The sequence below is a fragment of the Ambystoma mexicanum genome, chromosome 5p (assembly GCF_040938575.1).
Source record: "Ambystoma mexicanum isolate Mex_15411 chromosome 5p, UKY_AmexF1_1, whole genome shotgun sequence".
NCBI lineage: Eukaryota > Metazoa > Chordata > Amphibia > Caudata > Ambystomatidae > Ambystoma > Ambystoma mexicanum.
The window spans coordinates 466,702,258-466,721,506 of record NC_090930.1 but is presented as its reverse complement, the minus strand read 5'-3'; the positions used below and the strand labels follow the sequence as shown (position 1 = coordinate 466,721,506).

General features: G+C 46.8%; 1 protein-coding gene across 3 annotated transcripts in view; it reads left to right on the top strand.

The window, feature by feature from the left end:
* LOC138481024 (UAP56-interacting factor-like) overlaps window positions 1-19,249 on the top strand; it is an 802,147-nt gene that overhangs the window by 361,546 nt on the left and 421,352 nt on the right. For all 3 annotated transcript variants that reach the window (XR_011274186.1, XM_069612875.1, XM_069612876.1), the window contains exon 4: window positions 15,498-15,613. Coding sequence is in view for 2 of the 3 variants with exons in the window: in XM_069612875.1 (XP_069468976.1) it covers window positions 15,498-15,613 (116 nt within the window). In the remaining variant the exon portion in view is untranslated. The remainder of the gene's footprint in view (window positions 1-15,497; window positions 15,614-19,249) is intronic.

Below are 19,249 nucleotides of genomic sequence, written 5' to 3'. Positions count from 1 at the left end.
ATCTCTCGATTCAAACTCTCCAGTTGTTCTCATTCTACTTGATCTCTCCTCTGTTTTTGAAATGGTCAACCACTACATCCTCAAAACAGCTCCACGATAACCTGGGCATCTCGGAGTGGGCACTGGACTGACTGACCTCCTTCCTCAATGGCGGTCCCGCAAGGGATATCCTGGGCACTTCTCAACCCACCTCTGTCTTCACCTGGGATGGTCCCCATGGCTCCAACCGTTCTCCCTGGCTTTCTAACATCTATCTTGCTCAGTTTGCACCCCTAATTTCCACTTTCTCCCCTTACTTCATGTTATGCAGATGAGACACAACTCTTCTTCATACTTCCCTCTGATCCTCTCCTTACTTCCTCCATCATGCCTGACTGCATATCTGGCATCCAGTCCTGGTGTGCCTCTAATGACCTCTGCCTTAACGCCAGCAAGACTGAGATCCTTCCCATTGGGACTCCTGCTCCCTCTTTCTTCCCCTCACTCTGGCCACTCTCTATGCCCCTCCCCCCTCTCCTTAATCTGAAGCCATCTTCGACTCCTTTCCTTCCTTCCTCGCATCCAGGTCTTGGTAAGAAGGCCCACTTTCAACTCTACCTCCTCAAAGGAATCGTTCCTTTCCTCACTTTTCTCCAAGTAGCTCAATGTCTCTAGAGCTCTGGCACTCTCTAGGCTGGACTACTGCAACATCCTCTTTCTCAAGCCACCCTCTTCCTCATTACGTCCCCTCCAGCTTATCCAGAATAGGGCTGAAAGACTTATCCTTGGCTGCAAGCCCAGGGACTGCATCTCTCCAGCCCTAAAATCGCTCCACTGGCTCCCGGTTGTTGCAAGGATCAAATTCAAATCCCTCTGAATCATCCATAAGCCTGTCTGGGGCCGGGGACCACGCTTTATACATCTGGCGCTCACCAAATATTCTCCCGCCAGATCTTTGCGCACTGCTGGCACCAACACTGCGTGTCAGGCAGTTCCCTAAACAGAGAGCTGGAGGCCAATCTCTTTCCTCTGCTGGCTCCCTCCTCTGGAACAGCCTCCCCCTTCCTCTCCATCATGAGCCGGATTTCCTCAAATTCCGAATACTCGAGAATTTCCTTTTCACCTCCTCCTGCCCCCTCTTTTTCCCTTGCTAAACCCCACAGCCGCTGTGATTGGTGACCAGGGCCCTTAAGTGTCCTTCTGGGTCCCACCACCCCAACCCCTATAGCCTTCAACCGCTGCCTACTCCTAGCACTTGCCTTTGGGCACCCACTGGCTTGTGCTATCTCACAGGCCTGCACTTATTGTATTAGCAGTCGTCCGCTCTTACCAAGTGATCTCTGGCAGGCACTTAACAGCTGCTTGCAACTTACTCCCTAGCACTTACCTCCGTGATACACCTAGCACTTACCCCCCTCATCCCTTCTCTCTCCATGTACGTTCTGAATGCTCACAAGGACTAGTAGGACCACCTCTCTTTTTCTTCATTGTTATATTTGCCTATCACTCCCATGTTCCCACCGCGTTACCCTCTGGGTGCTTTGAAACACAATTTACTTGATGTATAAGCGCCTTACAAATGCACAATAAATAATGGATTCATTTTAACTACAGTAATCCACCCCATTCATAAGAGCTATTGTTTGCTCTATCTTTGTCGGTCATTTGCCCGGTCTCTGAGCTATCCAGGGAAGTTAGAACTATAGGTCGCTTGGTGGGAAGAGGTATGCACTCCCAGTTAATCGATTAATCGATGGAATTGGTTACCCAATTCAACGAGCAGAGGTGCTGCAGTTCTACTATAGTGTTATGGGTGTAGAGGAGTTCCCAAATAAAGCCTGCACTCCAGTCGCCCATTTTGAAGTACTAGGAACGTTCACACCAAAATATGTGACGTATGTGTTAGGCAGAATCATGTGCAGTGCCCTTAAGGACCACTACACACAATTAAGACCACAGGTGGCAATACAAGTTTTACCTTTGGTACAAGCCTGTACTACTATGTTAAAGTGGTAGAAGTAGCTGAGCAGCCAGGCTTATCTCAAGAGTATATGAGCAGTAACAGAGATTACACAAAAGGGACCACAATTACTGTGACTCAAGCAAACATGGACTCAAGGTTTTAGGTAAATAGATATAAGTACATTTATTTTTTAACCATTTGTTATCAACATGACACTGCTATTAATTCAAAAACCACACATAAAATATACTACAACTAACCAATTCACTTTGTACAGTATTACTCAAGGTAAGTACCCAGTGTTTGAGTGGACCGGTGTTCTGAAACACCAGGCTCAAGGGAAGAAGACTCTGGTCTGGATCTCTTCTTAGTCGTTGAAGGGTAGATAGCTCGGGACTGCAGCAGGGCTTCACCGGTACGGGGTAGTTGCAGGAGTCGACCTCTCCTCCACTTCTCGTCGGTTCCTTGTAGTTCCAGTGGCGACTCTCTGACTTCCATCCCAAGAGACCTGCCTTTTATGCAAAAAAACCCCATTCACGCAGCCTGGCTGTCAATCACCCAGCATGGGGGTTGTCCAGCCTGGACAACCACCCTGGCCAATCATGACAAAGGGCGACTTAGGTTTCCTAGGATACCCTGTGCAGGGGGTGACTATACCCCTCCCTCACATTCACCCCACCTAGACACCCAGGCTCCTTGAGGAGGGCTTCTAGGTAGAAAACGAAAAAGGATTTGGTCAAGCGGGTTTAAGTTTGAGGCTAATACAATAGCCTACAATATTACTATGGTTATATAAGATAACCGCGGTAGAAATGTAGGGTAGATACCACTGCCACCAGCCATGTCTAAATGTTAAAAAGAGAAACAATGCTCTAGGAGTTACAGATAAAGAGTTAACCCTTCCAGCACTCCATGTAAAATGTGGTGTACTGGATCTGTGGTTAAATTTGACTAAGTAGAGTTAATGGTAACTTTAACCTTTTCTGGGGGACAGTAGTCGCCTCAGAAATTGAGTCGGTGGGAGTCTGAACGACAACCCTGTGTCACTGCACTGAAGGTGCTGTGTGACACACATAAAGGGGGCTACTGAAGTGGTGTCCCCCAGAGCTCACAATCTTAAACAGGTAAAAGACACATAGCAAAGTAGGTGTAAGAGCGGGGGAAAAGCTCACACTCTTACCAAGTGGAAAGACATAACTCCAGAGATCCAGCAAAGCTGCTGAGGGACTCGCTAGGTAAGGGAAATTAGCCATAGAATGAGAATTCTCCCCAACAGTATGACTAGCAAATAAACCAGCAGAGAGCCGCAGTAGGGCTCTGCCCAGTACCTATCAGAAGAGCAACACCTATTGAAGTACCAATACCCAGAAAACCATGGACAGTAAGGTATCCATTAAGGAAACCATACCAGCAAATGAGACGAAATAAAGAGTGCCCAAGTACTGTTCCGGAAGAAACCAAAAAGGTCTTAATGGAAGACGAATGGTGACGTCACTAGGACCGGACAGTGTCACAGATAGAAGAAATAACGACCCGACAATGACAGAGACTAAACGCCGTGAGTAAGGCTATTGTGGACCTAGACAAAGGAATGAGTTCCAAAACGTAAGAGTTAAGCTGTAAGCAAAATGAACACAGTCGATCAGTTTAGACCTGCAAATATGCTTGGAACCGCAAGAAAGCTAAGAAAACAGTGCGGCTTGCTATGCTAAGTAGAAAAATAGTGCAGCAAGAGCCATTATGCATAAAACTACCTCAAACGAATTACTTTAGTATAAGTATATTCCACTTTGCAAATTAAGCAGAATCAACCCAGGTTACTAAAGGCCAAATGAGCAGAGATTTAGATTTAACAAAACGAGAAGAGATGGCTGAATCGAAACTCTGCAGAAGCAACTTGTGCCTGGGAAGCCAAGGTCATACCAATAGACGAGGCGAACAGTAGCTACATATAATTGAAACTTAAGAACCGAATATCCTGTCTCTGAAAGGTCAAGATAAGGAAGTGTAGGCAGGTGGCAGAGCGAAATAAGAATCAAATGTACAAATTGAGAGAAACGAGACAAATTCACGGTGTGGGAAGCACTGTTACGCTCACCTGGACCCCACAGGGGTGTCGATCGGACCCGGACAGCTGCGGTCTCCGTCAACGTGATGCGTAGTGCAGAGATGACTGTCTGGACTGGCCCGCCTAGTCTTGTCTGCTGGACCCGAAGAAGTATTTTCCTGCAAGTGGAGACAGGGATTAGCCACCTGTGGGTTTTAGTGATGGCCTCCCAACTGTTCTCGCTCTCCCCCACTAATCACCTCTGATATCCCCTTAGTAACCTCACCTTATGTTTGTAAAAGATGAGCTCTCCATCCTGCGTGTCTTGCAGGGGCGCGTAGATACCAGTTACTTCACTGGTTTGAAGGCGTTGGGAGAGTTCCGGTAAGCATTGACTCTGAAGTCCCAGGCGGGATTGGTAAGTATCAAGTTCAAAGAGTTCAATGTGCCCGATGTTCACTCTTGTCCCCTTCCTTCCTTAAGTTGCAACTGAGTTCATGAGAAGAAGGTCTCGTAGCTGCTGCTGGCGTTCAGGTAAGAGTCTGTGTTACCCAACGCTGTCCGGTAACTATTGCATGCGTTAACGTGTTGTTTTTCTCCCTCTTTACAGATGCGGCATATGAAGATATGGAGAATAATACCGCTGGTGGTAAATCAGGTAAGTCTATGGTGGTAAGAGGTATTTGTTGATTCCCTTGGCTCACCTTGTTATTCTTGTGCCCCTAGGTGCTGGAGTACGGCAAAGAAATGATGGAGACAGTGCCGGATCGAAAGATGCTGTGAGAACTGGTAAGTATGGCGCCGTGCTGGAGCTGGCGAAGCGACGCGTGCAGGACTGATGTTCTTTCCATGTCGGGAGATGAAATCGATCCGGAATCAGGTGAGGAATTTGAAAAAAGTTTGTTTTCTAACTTTGTGCTTTTCTTCCTCTTTATTCTAGGAGCTCCGGATTCGAGGCGGGCGTGGCAGAAGACTGGATGCTGGCTGCAGGCACGTGGGCGTGGCAGAAGACTGGATGCTGGCTGCAGGCAGGTGAGAGTCACGCTGCTGGATGCAGAATAACACGAAGCATGTGCTGCTGTTCGGGCGTGGTTTAAATAGCCTCCAAAGTAGTCCCAGGAAAGAAGTTCCCCAGGACCACACCCGAGTAAAAAATAGTCCCTGTAGTAAAATAGCCCCATCCAGGCCTCACGTTGGCTTGGATTTATTTGCAGCATGGTCTGCATGAGGTAAGTAATGTCTATGAGCCTGGCGCCTATGGCGCCAGGACTGATTTTTATTATGAGCCTGGTGCCTACGGCGCCAGGACTGAACCCAGACAGCCCCTAGCTGGGGCTGCTGGGGTTTTTGTAAATGTCTGGATGCTTGCTCCCGGGGCTGATGGGCTTGATCCGGATGCCCGGGGGTAGGCATCATGACAAGCACGTGACCAGCCGAGCGAGAAGAAGCACGGGTTCACACCTACGCTTGGCATCCTCCCAAGCAGGGATATCAGAACTTTTCCAGACAACCACAGTGAAATAATTGACGTAGTTGCTGAAGTGATGATTGATTGTAACCATAATTGGAGAATGGCTGGGTAACTAAGGACCACCCCGCACCTGGCCGACCATTCTGTGTGCTGCTAAGCGAAGTGGAAGAATATGCATGGGGTTGGTGCCAACCCAATCAAAAGGGACCAAATAATCTAGGGTCCTATAGTTAGTAGAACCAATAAGACGTTGTACTTTTTGTGATGTCTACAGTAGTAATTTTCCCATATACAGATATAGTACCTATATTAAAGTTACCTTTTCGTAACCAATAGAATTGCATATTAACTTTTGAGTTACACGTCCATTATGAAGAGTTTTGAGTATAAATGTTACAACTTGTGTGAAGTTCGTTGGAGTTGAAGCGAGAAGGACGATCGCTTCACTGCTGATTTCCATGACTCCCCGTTTTTTGTACTTGTCATTAAACTGACTCCCTTGCCAAACCATTGAGTTGTCCTTATTGATTGGAAATCCACATATGTCATCCGCCACCACGGCAGCAGCCGAGATTGGCGGATACTTCCGCGTTGGAGTTGGCGACGCAGAGGTAGGGTGTTTTAGTCCTTCCTCTGTGTTTTTGCTTGCGGCTCCACTAACGTAGCGCCGCTGGGAGTATTTAATCCTCCTCCCGGCTGGACGTTGCGTTGCAACCCCACACTTGGATGTTTCCTGTTCCGGGTTTCCTCGCTCCCAGCTTCTGCCGTCCCACTTCAGTCCGGTCAGAAGTTTCTTGCGCTCCTGTGTTTGTATTTCATATGAAGCTCACCTTCTCCTTTATTTCCCGACCGCTGCCCTGAGCGGTTCGCTTCTGTTTCCTCTCTGGTGGCTTCGTTCCTTCGGACACCGCTTTTTTTCTCTTCCCTCCATTCTTTCTCCTCCCATTTTTCCTTCTGTTTTCTCCCGGTCCGTACACCCTTCCTTCTACCTCCTCCTGTTCGGCCCACCTTGGATTCAGCATACTCCAATGTATTGCCTCGTCTCCACTTGCTAGGTATTATAGACTTCCTGCAGAACTGCGACTCCTTCGCTACAGCTCTGTTGAACTTTCTACTTGGCTACCGGCATTTTCAACATAGCCCTCCAGCCAGCGGTCCGCCTTGTCATCAGGATTGGAAAAGAGTATACACTCTGCCAAGGGTTTTTTCCCCGAATTCGGGTTTTTCCCTTATTCCGGCTTGATTCCGGAAGGGAAGTCCCGGGACAGCTGTTTTCCTGTGGTCACTGTGGCTTCCCTCCGTGACATGCATGTTCATCTAAAAAAAAAAGGAGAGACTACCTTGCACGGCGATGCCTACAAGAGACCGACAACTCCAGCAGCTCAGGTGAGGAGAGTGTGTTAGTAGGGGAGGAAGGAACCAGAGTGCAAACTACACCACAAATTACCCCTTTCTCAGTTTTCCAATATAATTTTGTGAGTTTTTAATTGTTCTGGTTTTTTTCCTCAAATGACAGTGCCCTTTGTGATAACATGTTTTGATGGTATCTGCGTCTTTCTCAAATCGGGGCTAATCGTTTTACAAATTAAGGTTAACATTTTGCAAAATCATAAAGAAATACCATTTACATTGCGTATTATATACAGTTTAACACACATATTCATATATATGGTATTGAAAAGCAGCCATAGTATGTATTTTTGTAATTTAATCAAACATTAAAAAAAAAAACATTCAAGAGATTGGCCGTTGAGGGACGGGTAAAGGGTAGGAGTGTTTAGGAATGGTAGAAAACATCAAAAAATGTTTTTGCATCGTGAAAAAATAAAAAGAAAAGATGAAAAATACGTTAGTTTATAAGGGTATAAGCCTTAACATCGTTAACATACACCATAATAACTTGTTTCTTATTCCTTTGCATTCACTTAACCTTCTTTGGAATAAGTGGTTTGTATGGTATTAAGGTTTTGGAGCTTACCCAATTTCACTTGTCCACGTTTCTACTGTCTTTTGTGTCTAGTCACGGGTTAAATCCCAAGCTGATTAAAAAAATAATAAATACATGTGTATCATGACATGTCCTTTGAAAACAATGTTCTGTTTGCAAACTGTCCGGAAAAAATCCCAATCTTACTTGATGGTAGACCTGAGGTCTAAATGCAATGCACTGCGTAATCCGCATGTTATGTTAAATTGTTCCTAAAGTCCTCTATAAGGACATAGATTTTTTTTTTTTTTTTTTAATTCTTTTTTATTAGGCAGCGTGGCAGCAAAACAACAGGCGAACAGCGCCCAGCAGGTACAGACTGACAATACAAATCATGATACAGTCATACGGAGATTGCACATTAAATGATTCAAAAACAGAATTACAAACGACATGCGGGGAGGGGAGACTGATCAAAATAATATGGGAGGAGCTCTCAGACTAGTGAGAAAGAGCAGGTGGAGGGGAAGCAACCGGAGTCATGTCAAGGTCGGACAAGTAGGAGCGGAACCTAAGCCAGATGTCCCTAGGCCTGGAGTGGGTAGGTTGCATGTGAGACCAAGTTTCCTCGGAGTCAGAGGCCCAAGTAACCGCCTTTAACCATTGGGCATGTGTGGGGGGAAAGGGGCGAAGCCAGCAGAGCAGGATGGACCGAACCGCTAAGAGCATGCAGAGGCCAGTCAGTTTTTTGGAGTTACGAGGGAGACCAGGGAGGTCATGGAAGAGACACAGGACATAGATTTTAAATGCCCGATTACAGTGTCTTTTAATCATGCAAGCGGCCACTTGGTCCTTTAAAGTTTCCCTATGTTTTTTTATGGCGGCACTAAGAAAGCACTCAGTTTTTTGTAAACAAACATACATTTGGAGGCCCCATTACGGTGTCTTCTAATCATGCAAGTGTTTCCCCTTGTTTTTATTTTTCAAAAGCAATTTGATTAGCATGGCGGCACTAAGGAAACACCCAGTTGGTTCAAAATGCTTTTAGCATCTATAATAGCATTACTGTTTAAGCCACGAGCAAGTCACGTGTTAGCGCGTGTATCTAGGACAAGGTGTTCCCTGGGGAGCCCCTCATGCACGCTTACCTTCCGTTTCGTTCTCGTGCAAATGCGCCCTCGTGAGCTCCGCTTCCCTGCCGAGCTGCATTCTGTAAATACTTGTGTTGCCTAGCAACAGAGTCCTGCTACCTTTTCCACTAACGGCAGCCATATTTTGGGCTCAAATCATGGTTGGATGAATATATCTAATTAATGTCAATTTAAAGTGTCTTTTTGTTCGAGTGATTTTGGTAAAAATGCACTTCGATAACTGCTTTTTTGAGCCTAATTGGTCTATTGAGTAATTAATAAAGGAAATGAAAATAATGCTACCTCACGTTGTCGAGTGTTCTTGTTTTACTTCAGTTTCTATTATGCCGGCCATGTTTTGTGCAATGTCAATGTTACTCAAAATAGACTTGTAACTTTAAAATAACGCTAATTTCGTGTTGCTTTAATTTACACTTTTAAATTTATCTTGCTTTATTTTGCACTTTTAAATTTATTGTACTTTGATTTACATTTTTTAATTTGTGTTGGAGATGTTTTTTCGCTATTGTCTATTTTTGTTTTAAATAAAGCGGAGCATGTGGGGTACCAGTTTCACCCTGATTGAACAAATTAGTTGGGAAAATTACCATTTCTTCTAAGCAGTCGTGTTGTATATAGGTCCCTTATCACCTAATTGTATGAATTTTATAGGGTGTTTCATTTGCATAGTCTATTCAATGTTAGCCCTCTAGGGTCTCCTGTCACCCAATACCATACAATACCATTTCTTCAGGTATTTTACATCACTGGTTCAAACTTGTTGGTTACCCATTACAAAAAAGAGGCCATTTCGTGGTTGGAGTTCAGGCCCCTCTCTACTGAGCGAAATTTACAAATCAATTTCGCTTCTTGTCTAAGCTTTATTTCCTGGTCTCCGCCCCTTGGGCCTAATACCACTCTCTTAAGACCAATAAATCTCAGCAATTTATTGTCATTTAACTGGTGATTCCTTTGCCAGTGTTGGGCTAGTCGAAAGTTTGTATCTTGACTTCCAATGTTCGATAAGTGTTCTCTTATTCTTGTTCTTAATTGCCGGATGGTACTTCCTATTTAGATCTCTTGACATTGGCAAATTATCGCATAGACTACATATTTTGTTTTGCAGTTAATTTGATCCTCTATTATATGTGTTATTCCATATTTGTCTTTGAAAGTTGATGCGCTGTTGGATGCATATTTACACATTGAACATATGCCACATTTGCGAAAACCTTTAGGTAGTGGTGGAAGCCATGTTGTCGGATTGACATTCTTGATCTCTGGGAGAAAAGACGGACTTAAAATGTTCTTAATTGTTTTAGCTCTTTTGTAGATCATGGATGGGCTGTCTTCAATATATTTCTTCACGTTAGGCCCTAATTGTAACAAATGCCAGTTTTTCTTGAGTATTTTCCGTAGAACAACATTATCAGCACAATAGGTGGTGATGAAGCTTATTTTTCCTTTTCCTGTTGAATCCAATTTATGGGTAGTTAAGGTACTTTCCCTATTAAGTTGTGTGGCTTGCTCCTGTTCTTTTGCTATGGTTTTCTTTCCGTAGCCTCTTGCCCTGAATCTCCTTGTGAGTAATTTACATTAATTTTCAAAAGTTTCTTGTTCTGAGCAGTTCCTACGGGCTCTGATAAATTCACCCTTTGGTATGTTCCTGATCACTAGGTTCTACTGGCAGCTGGTGGCTAGTAAGGTTGAGTTAGCTTTTTTGATGTTCTTTCTACCATTCCTAAACACTCCTACCCTTTACCCCTCACTCAACGGCCAATCTCTTGAGTGGGGTTTTTTGTAATGTTTGATTAAATTACAAAAATACATACTATGGCTGCTTTTTAATACCATATATATGAATGTGTGTTAAAACTGTATATAATACGCAATGTAAATGGTATTTCTTTATGATTTTGCGAAATGTTAACCTTCATTTGTAAAACGATTAGCCCTGATTTGAGAAAGACGGAGATACCGTCGAAACACGTGTTATCACAAAGGACACTGTCATTTGAGGAAAAAAGCCAGGAAAATTAAAAACTCCCAAAATTATATTGGAAAACTCAGAAAGGGGTCATTTGTCTTTTTTTCTCAGAGAAACCTGGGCGCATGGGTTACATGTTAAAGTAACTACATGGATTTTCTTCTTAATTAAACTGAGTCGAGGAACCTGATACTCGTTACTATTCAATGAGACCGTGTATAAGGAAACCTATATAAAAATATACTTAAGGGCGCTGAGGTCCAATCAAAGGAACACCCACCCAAAAGGTTCCTCACTTATTATTGATTGGTGTTGGAGTAATAAATCTGCACCCCCATCCATCTCAAGGTTGCAGTTATCTCATCTTAAAGTACTTTTGAGCAAACCTCGGCTCTATGGGCCGGCCGGGGGATCTCTGAGTACACGGGGTACAAGGACACCCAAAGCAGCATATTTTTGATCACAGCTAAATCCTATACCTCCTCAAAGCATGCCAGTTCAGTCAACCCGGCACTGAGGGAGAGGACTGTTAGCATGATGTCTGCATAGAGGGATATTTTGTAAGGGACCCTGTCAACCACCACCCTGTGTATTTTCGGATTGCTCCTCATCGTTTGGTAAAATCTCTCGATGAGTGCAAATATCTAGGACAACAGCATCCCTGTATAGCACTCCAGGAGAGTCCAACAGTGTTGGTATAACCACGGTTAACCCGTATCTTAGTAGTTGGAGAATGACAGTTGGCTAGAACCATCCGCTGATCCATTGGCCCAAAGGACTGTAAGACTTCCAGCAGGAGGACCAGCTTACTCTGTCGAAAGCCTTTATAGTGTAAAACACTAAGACCCCAAGTTATAGGCCATCCCTTCTGGCGATGTTTATCAGATTCAACACACACTTGATATTGGTTGTGCTTTGCTCCGGTATAAATCCTGACGGTCCAGGTTAACCAGCACGGGTAATACCTTTGCTAATCTTATTTTAGAAGACAGTTTAGTATAGATTTTAGTATAGATTTTTTTATAGGATAATGGCTCTCTACGACGGACATTCCTGCTGGGACTTTCATAGGACAGTAGTAGACTTATTGAGGGAGGGATTTTCCCAGACACTTGGAAGGAGTTAAATAGTTAAGTGGTTGAAAGGTTTTATGAAGGGTTTTATAAAAGATGGTGGAGAAGCCATTGCTTCTGGGAGTTCTAATTTTTTTAAGGGAAGTAATTGCAGCATCAACCTCATCTCCAATAGGAGCGACCAGAGCACCTTGATCATCGGCCGAGAGCTTGGGGAGATTGATAGACTGACTACAGATTTGTAGGGAGTGGGGAGAGATGACGTCAGACATCTCTTCAGAGATTCAGCTTTCCCTGTTCAGTGTGTAGAGCCACACCCTCAGTGTCTACCAGCCCTGTAATAGTAATCCTGCTTTTTATAGATTTTAGTTTTCGGACCAGAAATGTATTTGCCTCATTACCCTTGGCATAGTAGGCCCTTCGGGTATAGATAACAGCATGTGATGTTCGCCCGACCGGGTGAGTTTAGTTTGTTTCGAGCTACGCGTAGCCGCCTCAGGCCTCTAACGGACCCTAATTGTTTAACCGTTCAGCTTCGAGAACCTCCTGTTCAAGGGTTTCCCTAAGTGTCAGTAGCGTTTGGTATGTGCAGCAGATTGTGCACTACATTTTCCCCTTATGACAGCCTTCATAGCATTCCACAGTATTGAGTATGAGGTTTTGCTGTCTGAATATTCCTGAAAATAGTTAATAGCTTTGGCAACAGCATCCCTGTTTGCCATGCTCCCAAGAGCAGGATTGTAAAGCTTCCATGGTGGTTTATGAACAAGGAAAGTCTATGTACCTGCATATCCAGTCCTATGGGGAATACATGTTGTGACATGAACATTTGGAAGGCAAGGGACCAAAGAGGTCCTGTATCTTTGTAAGAAATATGTGTTTGTGCTCTTCATGTACTAGTCGCCCCTTCTTCTCTCTCAGTAGTTTCAGGAAGGAAAGAGCATGTTTAAAATTGCTGACTGGGGAGGGTGAGAATTCATACAAATTAGGATCCTATACCAGGTTGAAGTCCCCTCCCACGATAAACTGCTCTTCAGCAAATGGGATTGGTTCTTTGAGGGAACTGGCTACGAAAATGACCTATTTTTCATTCGAGGGATATAAGGAAATAATTGTCAATAGATGCCCAAACAGTAATCCTTCAAAAAGAGTGGGTGCCTGGAAAGACAGTACCTCCCTCCACCGGGATACTTATTACTAAAAAAACACAGCAATTCTGGAAGGTACTCTTATTTAGTTTGACCTATCATGACAACGCCTTTTCTCCACTTATCCACATACACATTCAGATTGTACACTGTGCCTTTTCTGAAGAACAATTGTCAGGAATAGTTTATTTTTAACCAACACATTTATCAAATATTAAAACAATATACATATCACAATTCTGTCACACTAAAACATCACTTAAACCATAATATTCTCTTTGACTTACTTTGTAAACACAAAACTAATTTCATTAAAGTGCTGGGGTTAATATGTGACACCTTTCAATAGCAGCAGGGTCACACATGATCTCCTCTGGTCGGCCTGCAAGGTCAACATTATGAAGGGAGAACCTTTTTGGCAACCGTAGTTATGGACTCAGAGTGGGAAGCCCACACCAAAGATCTGACAGTCAGCGGTCGTTAGTCTCCATCGGAGTCCAAAGTACACATCAACCTTTTGGAGCTCAGGGCAATCAAACCTGCGCTGAAGGCCGTTCTGCTCTCTGTACGGGGAATTAATGTCCTGATAATGACGGACAACACCGTGGTCAAGTACTACCTCAACAAGAGAGGAGGTGTAGATCCACTGTGCAGAGAGGCAATGCAACTCTGGTTCCGGACAATTAATGGAGGAATCTCAGCATTTCACCTAGCCGCAGAGGAGAAACTGAGGCGGACGCTCTGAGCAGCCTAGCTCAAAGTCCTTCAAAACATCTTTGCCCTTCGGGGAACCCCTCAAGTAGACCTGTACGTACGCGACCAGTGTCAATGTGAAATTGCGAACTGTCCTGCTCCAGGGAATTCCCCCAAGAGGAGCTCTAGGGGAAGCGTTTGTAGTGGAGTGCGAGTTTCCGCTCCTGTACGCGTTTCCTCCAGTCCCCATTATTCCTCAAGTCATAGGCAGGTTGAGAAAGTTCGGGAAATCCATGATCCTAATTGCTCTGGATTGGGCCAGGAGGTTGTGGTACCTGGACCTTCTATACTTGTCTATCGGCGATCCAATGCGTATTCCACAGAGATGACCATCTCTCGCGAGAGTAGGGTCAGGTTCTCCATCCAGAGGTCAAGACACTCCACCTTCAAGCATGGTTTCTGAGAGGTTGAGATAAGAGGATTGTAATGGAGATTTTGCTTTCGGCCAGAAGGCCAGGAATGAAGTCCCTGTATCGGTGCTGTTGGAACAAATTCTGCAGCTGGTGTAGGGAAAAGAATGTGAAGCCTTTTCGGTGCGATACACCAATGGTGTTGTCTTTCTCATTGCATATAGCTAATCTGGGGCTCCAGATTGGGACAATCAAGGGGTACTTGGTGGTGCTTTCAGTCTTTAAGCGCACGTCTGAAGAAGCTTCATATTTGAAAATGCCACTGATTATTCAATTTCTAAAAGGGCTCACAAATGTGCTCGCTCCAGTCCCATTTCTGGTCTCGGTTTGGGATTTAAATCTCGTGCTGACATTTCTCATGTGTGCTCCCTTTGTGCTGCTTCAATCATGTCCGTTGACTCTTGACTTTTAAGACCATTTGTTTTGACATCAGCCCGCAGGGTGAGCGAGTTACAAACCGTCTCAAGTAAACCTCAATGTAAGACTTTTTATAAGGACAAGGTTGTCCTGACAGTTAAACCTACTTTTCTTCTGAAAATAGTATCAGATTTTCACACCCCTTCCGAAAAATTCTGCAAGCATTTTATCCACCTCCACATCGTAGTAAGAAAGAAGGCTACACAAGTTAGACCTTAAGTGTGCTTAGCTTTTATACATCACAAATGGCTAACATACGACAAGATGACCAAGTTTGGTCTGGCAGTCACTAAACAAACATTATCCAAATGGATAATCCTAGGCATATCCGAATGCTACAGGCTTCCAGGAGAGGATGACCCATAAGGGCTGAGGGCTCACTCCACAAGGGGCATGGCTACGTCTTCTGCCTTGCAAAGTGGTGTGCCGATAAATGACATTTGCGCGTAGGCCATCTGATCTACCATTCAATAATGCCTGGACTCTAATTCAGGCCAGGAGGGAGGATTTGGAAAGGCGGTTCTGCATTCTGTCCAGACAAAAAGTGAATAGTTTTTTTGATTCGAAAATATTTAGTCCTTTCTTTGGGAGTCATAAAGATGAGGAATATGTGGGAGGACACAATCCATTTGAAGAACAAGTTACTTACCCCTGCTAACTTTCATTTGACTGGATGTTCCTCCCACGTATTTTTCATCGCCCCCTCCAAACCTACCCCGCAGTAGAATTTCCGTGCATTACAGTGCGTTCCTTCAGCCATTAATCCTGCGTGAAGAAGGCAAACAAAAAAACGGAACTGAAGTAACGGACAATGCATGTGCAATTTACACCTGCAATGACGTCGACCTCGAGATGGAGGCCCTCAGGGACAGCGCCTCTGTTGAAAAATAAATTCCGAAGCAGCTGACGCTGGAAGGGAATATAACTAGAGATCTAAAGATGAGGAATACGTGGGAGGAACATCCAGTCGAAAGAACGTTACCAGGGGTAAGTAACTTGTTTGATTCTCCAAACCTGGGGAGCAATGCTTGACTTGGCGTGAACTAATCGCTGGCTGAACCCTAGTTTTGCCAGAGCTTTGCATAGCTACAGAATGGTTTCAAAATGTATGTGGATGTGCTATATTTCATCAAAATTACTTGTTTGACTGGTTCAGAATTTTTTTGACCGGCTTACTTTGTTTATATAACAGAATGAAAAGCCGTTTGTGGAAGGAGCTAACAACTGGCAGGAAAAAATACCGCGAAGACGGCTGCAACCGAAACGTACATTTCGATTACCAGTTGTTCCAACAGGTTTACCCAAAAGGTACAACAATTAAAGTGGTGAACGTTTATTTCTTGCCTATTGTATTTGTAAGAGAACTTCGAGGGGATTGGGTCCTCCGACGTATTCCATATCTATGACATGTAATCACCACAGCTGTGCTGCTTCGGAAACTTTTTCGGCGTCTGCGTCCTGCGTCGATGACGTCGATGCGCCGTCGTCGAGGACCTCCTCCGACGTCCGAGGTCATCCATTGTGATAAGTAGGACGCACGACGCCAATAGCCTCAGTTCCGTTTTTTCCGCGAACGTGTTGCTTCGTGTTTCTCGGTTTGAACGCCTCGACTCTTTGGAGTTCTGTTCTTCTCGGTTCTTCGAACCTGTTCGTTTGTGTTCATCCTTCTGAAGATGTCTTCTACTTCGTCTTCGACCCCGCGTTCGGGTTTCAAGAAGTGCGGGGAGTGTGGGTCCAAGATGTCGGTGACGGACTCGCACGACGCCTGCCTCTGGTGCCTCAGGGAGGCCCACGACACGGATGACTGTGTCGACTGCCAGTCGCTCACGTCCAAAGCCTTACGCGAACGTAAGAAGAAGTTGTCGGTAGGTCGGGTGTCCAAGCCCCGGAAGTCGAAGTCTGCGGGGCTTTCGACGGATGATTCGAGGGGTGACTCTCCGTGTCATCGTCGGAAGTCTCGTGGGTCTCCTTCTAGGAGTCGGTCTCGCCACTCCTCTGCCTCTTCGAGGCATTCTCGGAAGCGCCGACATCGGTCGTCTTCCAGGTCCTCTTCGGAGGGCTCTGCCCGGCACGTCGCTTACCCCTCGGGCCGTGCGACGTGGGAGGAATGGGCTTCCTTCGGGAAGAAGATGTTGGCGATTCTTGAGTCGCAGGGTACTAAGCCGTCCGCGCCCCCGAGTGGGGTCGGTCGTGTGAGGTCGAGAGACACCGCTGGCAAGAGTGGTCGGCACGAGTCACGGGAAAGGTCCCGTTCGGACAAGGGGACTCGTTCTCGACGTACCCGTTCCAGGTCCCGGTCCTCGACGCGTTCGAGACCGTGTGCACCTGTGAGGTCTTCGAAGAAGGCTTCGACGTCTGTGGCGTCGAGGGCGTCGACAGGTTTTCTCGAGGCTCTGGCTCCGAGGAAGTCGTCGATGCCGTCGACGCTCAGGTCGTCGAGGGACACGCTCGGGGCTCCGGCCTCGAGGGCTGTGTCGACGCCGCCGATTCTGGAGGCGCTGCATCTGACGTCGACGCCGATTTCCTCGACGTCGACGCTGATCCTCTCGGCGCCGATGCCGGTTCTCTCGATTCGCTCGACGCCTTTCGTGTCGGAGGTACCCCAGGGCACGGGTGGACCCCCTAGGAAGGCTCTGGTTAAGAGCAAGCACTCTCGAGTGCCTTCTTTTCGCCACCTGGATTATATTTCAGAGGCGGATGAGGATTCTGATGGCCTGGTTCCTAGTCAGGTTCCGGATGACATTGTCTCGGGCCATAGTCAGTTTGACGAGTTGAGACAGTCACTGCATGATGCCAGTGGACTGGACACCTCTCCGGAGGTGGATTTTTGTAGGCCTGAGCCTGGCTCTCATGCTGATTCCTCGTACCGGCGCCTTATGGCTAGGGTTTCTGAGTACTTGGGTTGGTCTGCTCCCCCAGGGGAGTTTGTGCAGGATGATCTGACGGACATCCTTGATGTTGGTCCCCCAACTGACCCGGTTCTGCCGTTCCATATGGCTTTACAGAGAAGGGTGGCGGCAGTGGCTTGGACTGCTCCGGAGAGTCTCCCGGCGGTGGGCAGATCCTTGTCGCGAAAATACCGTCCAGCCAGTGGCGACCCCTGCTACTTGACCAGGCACCCCACTCCGGAGAGTTTGGTGGTGCAGGCGGCCACGGCCCCGGCGAAGCAGGCGTCGTACCCTACCATCCCTCCTGATAGGGACGACAAACGTTTTGATGGCTGGGCGAAGAAAGTGTTTTCTTCTGGTGGTATGGCGCTTCAGGCGGCCAACTCCATTTGTGCCTTGTCACGTTTCACGCACACTCTGTGGAACTGTGTTGCGTTAGCGGCTGAACATGTTCCCGAAGGGGTTGAACGGGATGGTTTCCTTGCTATGGTCCAGGATGGTAAGGATGCCATGTGTTAGTCCGTTCAGTCGGGTTTGGACTTAGCTGAATGCGTCAGTAGGTCCATGGCGGCGAGCATCGTGATACGCAGGTTTGCGTGGTTGCGGAAGTCGGGGTTTGCGCCTGATGTGCAGTCCCGGCTCCTCAACATGCCCTTTGATGGTGAACACCTTTTTGGCAGCAAGGCTGACGAGAGCCTTGAGAGGTTGCAGACCTCAAAAGCTGCAGCGAAGTCGTTGGGCGCTGCAGTTCGCCAACCTCCGCCTTGGAGCAGTGGAGGGGTGGTTCCTTTCGCTATTACTCGTCCTTCAGTAAAGCGAGAGGAGCTGGCAGTCAAAGAGGCCAACGCAGGGGTACCAGAGGTGGACGACAGGGTACCCGTGGTGCCAAGGCCGCTCGGACAGTTGCCTCTTTGCCCTCAGGTAACGCCGCAGCCGCTCCCGCTCAGTCGTGAGGCCATGTCCCATGGTTCGCCGGTTGGGGGAAGGCTGGCGCAGCATCTTGTAGAGTGGCAAGCCATTACTTCAGATGTGTGGGTTCTGGAGATCATAACCCACGGCTACTGTCTTCCTTTTCGGCACAGGCCTCGCGACAATCCACCGGGGAACCTCTCTTTGCAGAGTCCGGATCCACTCCTTGCGCAGGAAATTCAAGCCCTGCTGGAGAAAGGTGCCATAGAACTGGTGCCTGTAGCGGAGAGGAACAAGGGATGGTATTCCCCTTATTTTTTGGTTTCGAAGAAAGACGGGGGATTGAGACCCATCATGGACTTGCGCGGTTTGAACAAACTCCTCAGGAAGGACAAGTTCAAGATGGTTACTTTCTCTCAAGTCCTCCAGGCCCTTCAGCTTCAGGACTGGTTGGTGTCACTCGACCTGAAGGATGCTTACTTCCATGTGCCGATCCATCCCAAGCACAAGAAGTACCTGAGGTTCGCGGTTGGAGACTCGCACTTTCAGTTTCGGGTCCTGCCGTTCGGATTGTCCTCCGCCCCGAGGGTTTTCACCAAGCTCATGGTGGTGGTGGCAGCGCATCTCAGGCAAGGGGGGATTCACGTCTACCCCTACCTGGACGATTGGTTGATCAGGGGGAGCTCTCCCGAGCAAGTCCTGGATCATCTATCGATCACCTGTCGCTCCCTTCACAGGCTGGGCTTCTCCCTCAATTTAAAGAAGTCCCATTTGACGCCAACACAGCGGCTCCAGTACATCGGAGCAGTGCTCGACACTTCCCTGGGGCAGTGTTTTCCTCCCCAGGTGAGGGCTCTTCACATTCAGCAGATGGTGCACAAGTTTCAGCATGCCCAGACGCTCCCAGCGTTCGAGTTCCTGAGGTTGCTCGGCCTCATGGCATCCTGCATTCTTCTGGTGCCAGAGGCTCGCCTGCGGATGAGATCTTTGCAGTGGGCACTCAAGACGCAATGGTCGCAGTCCTCCGGCAGGATGTCGGACTCGATTCAGGTGCCGTCCTCGGTCGCCCGGGACCTTCTGTGGTGGGCCGTCGAAGGCAACTTGATGAAGGGGGCTCCGTTTTGGCTTCCCTGGCCGGAGGTGACGA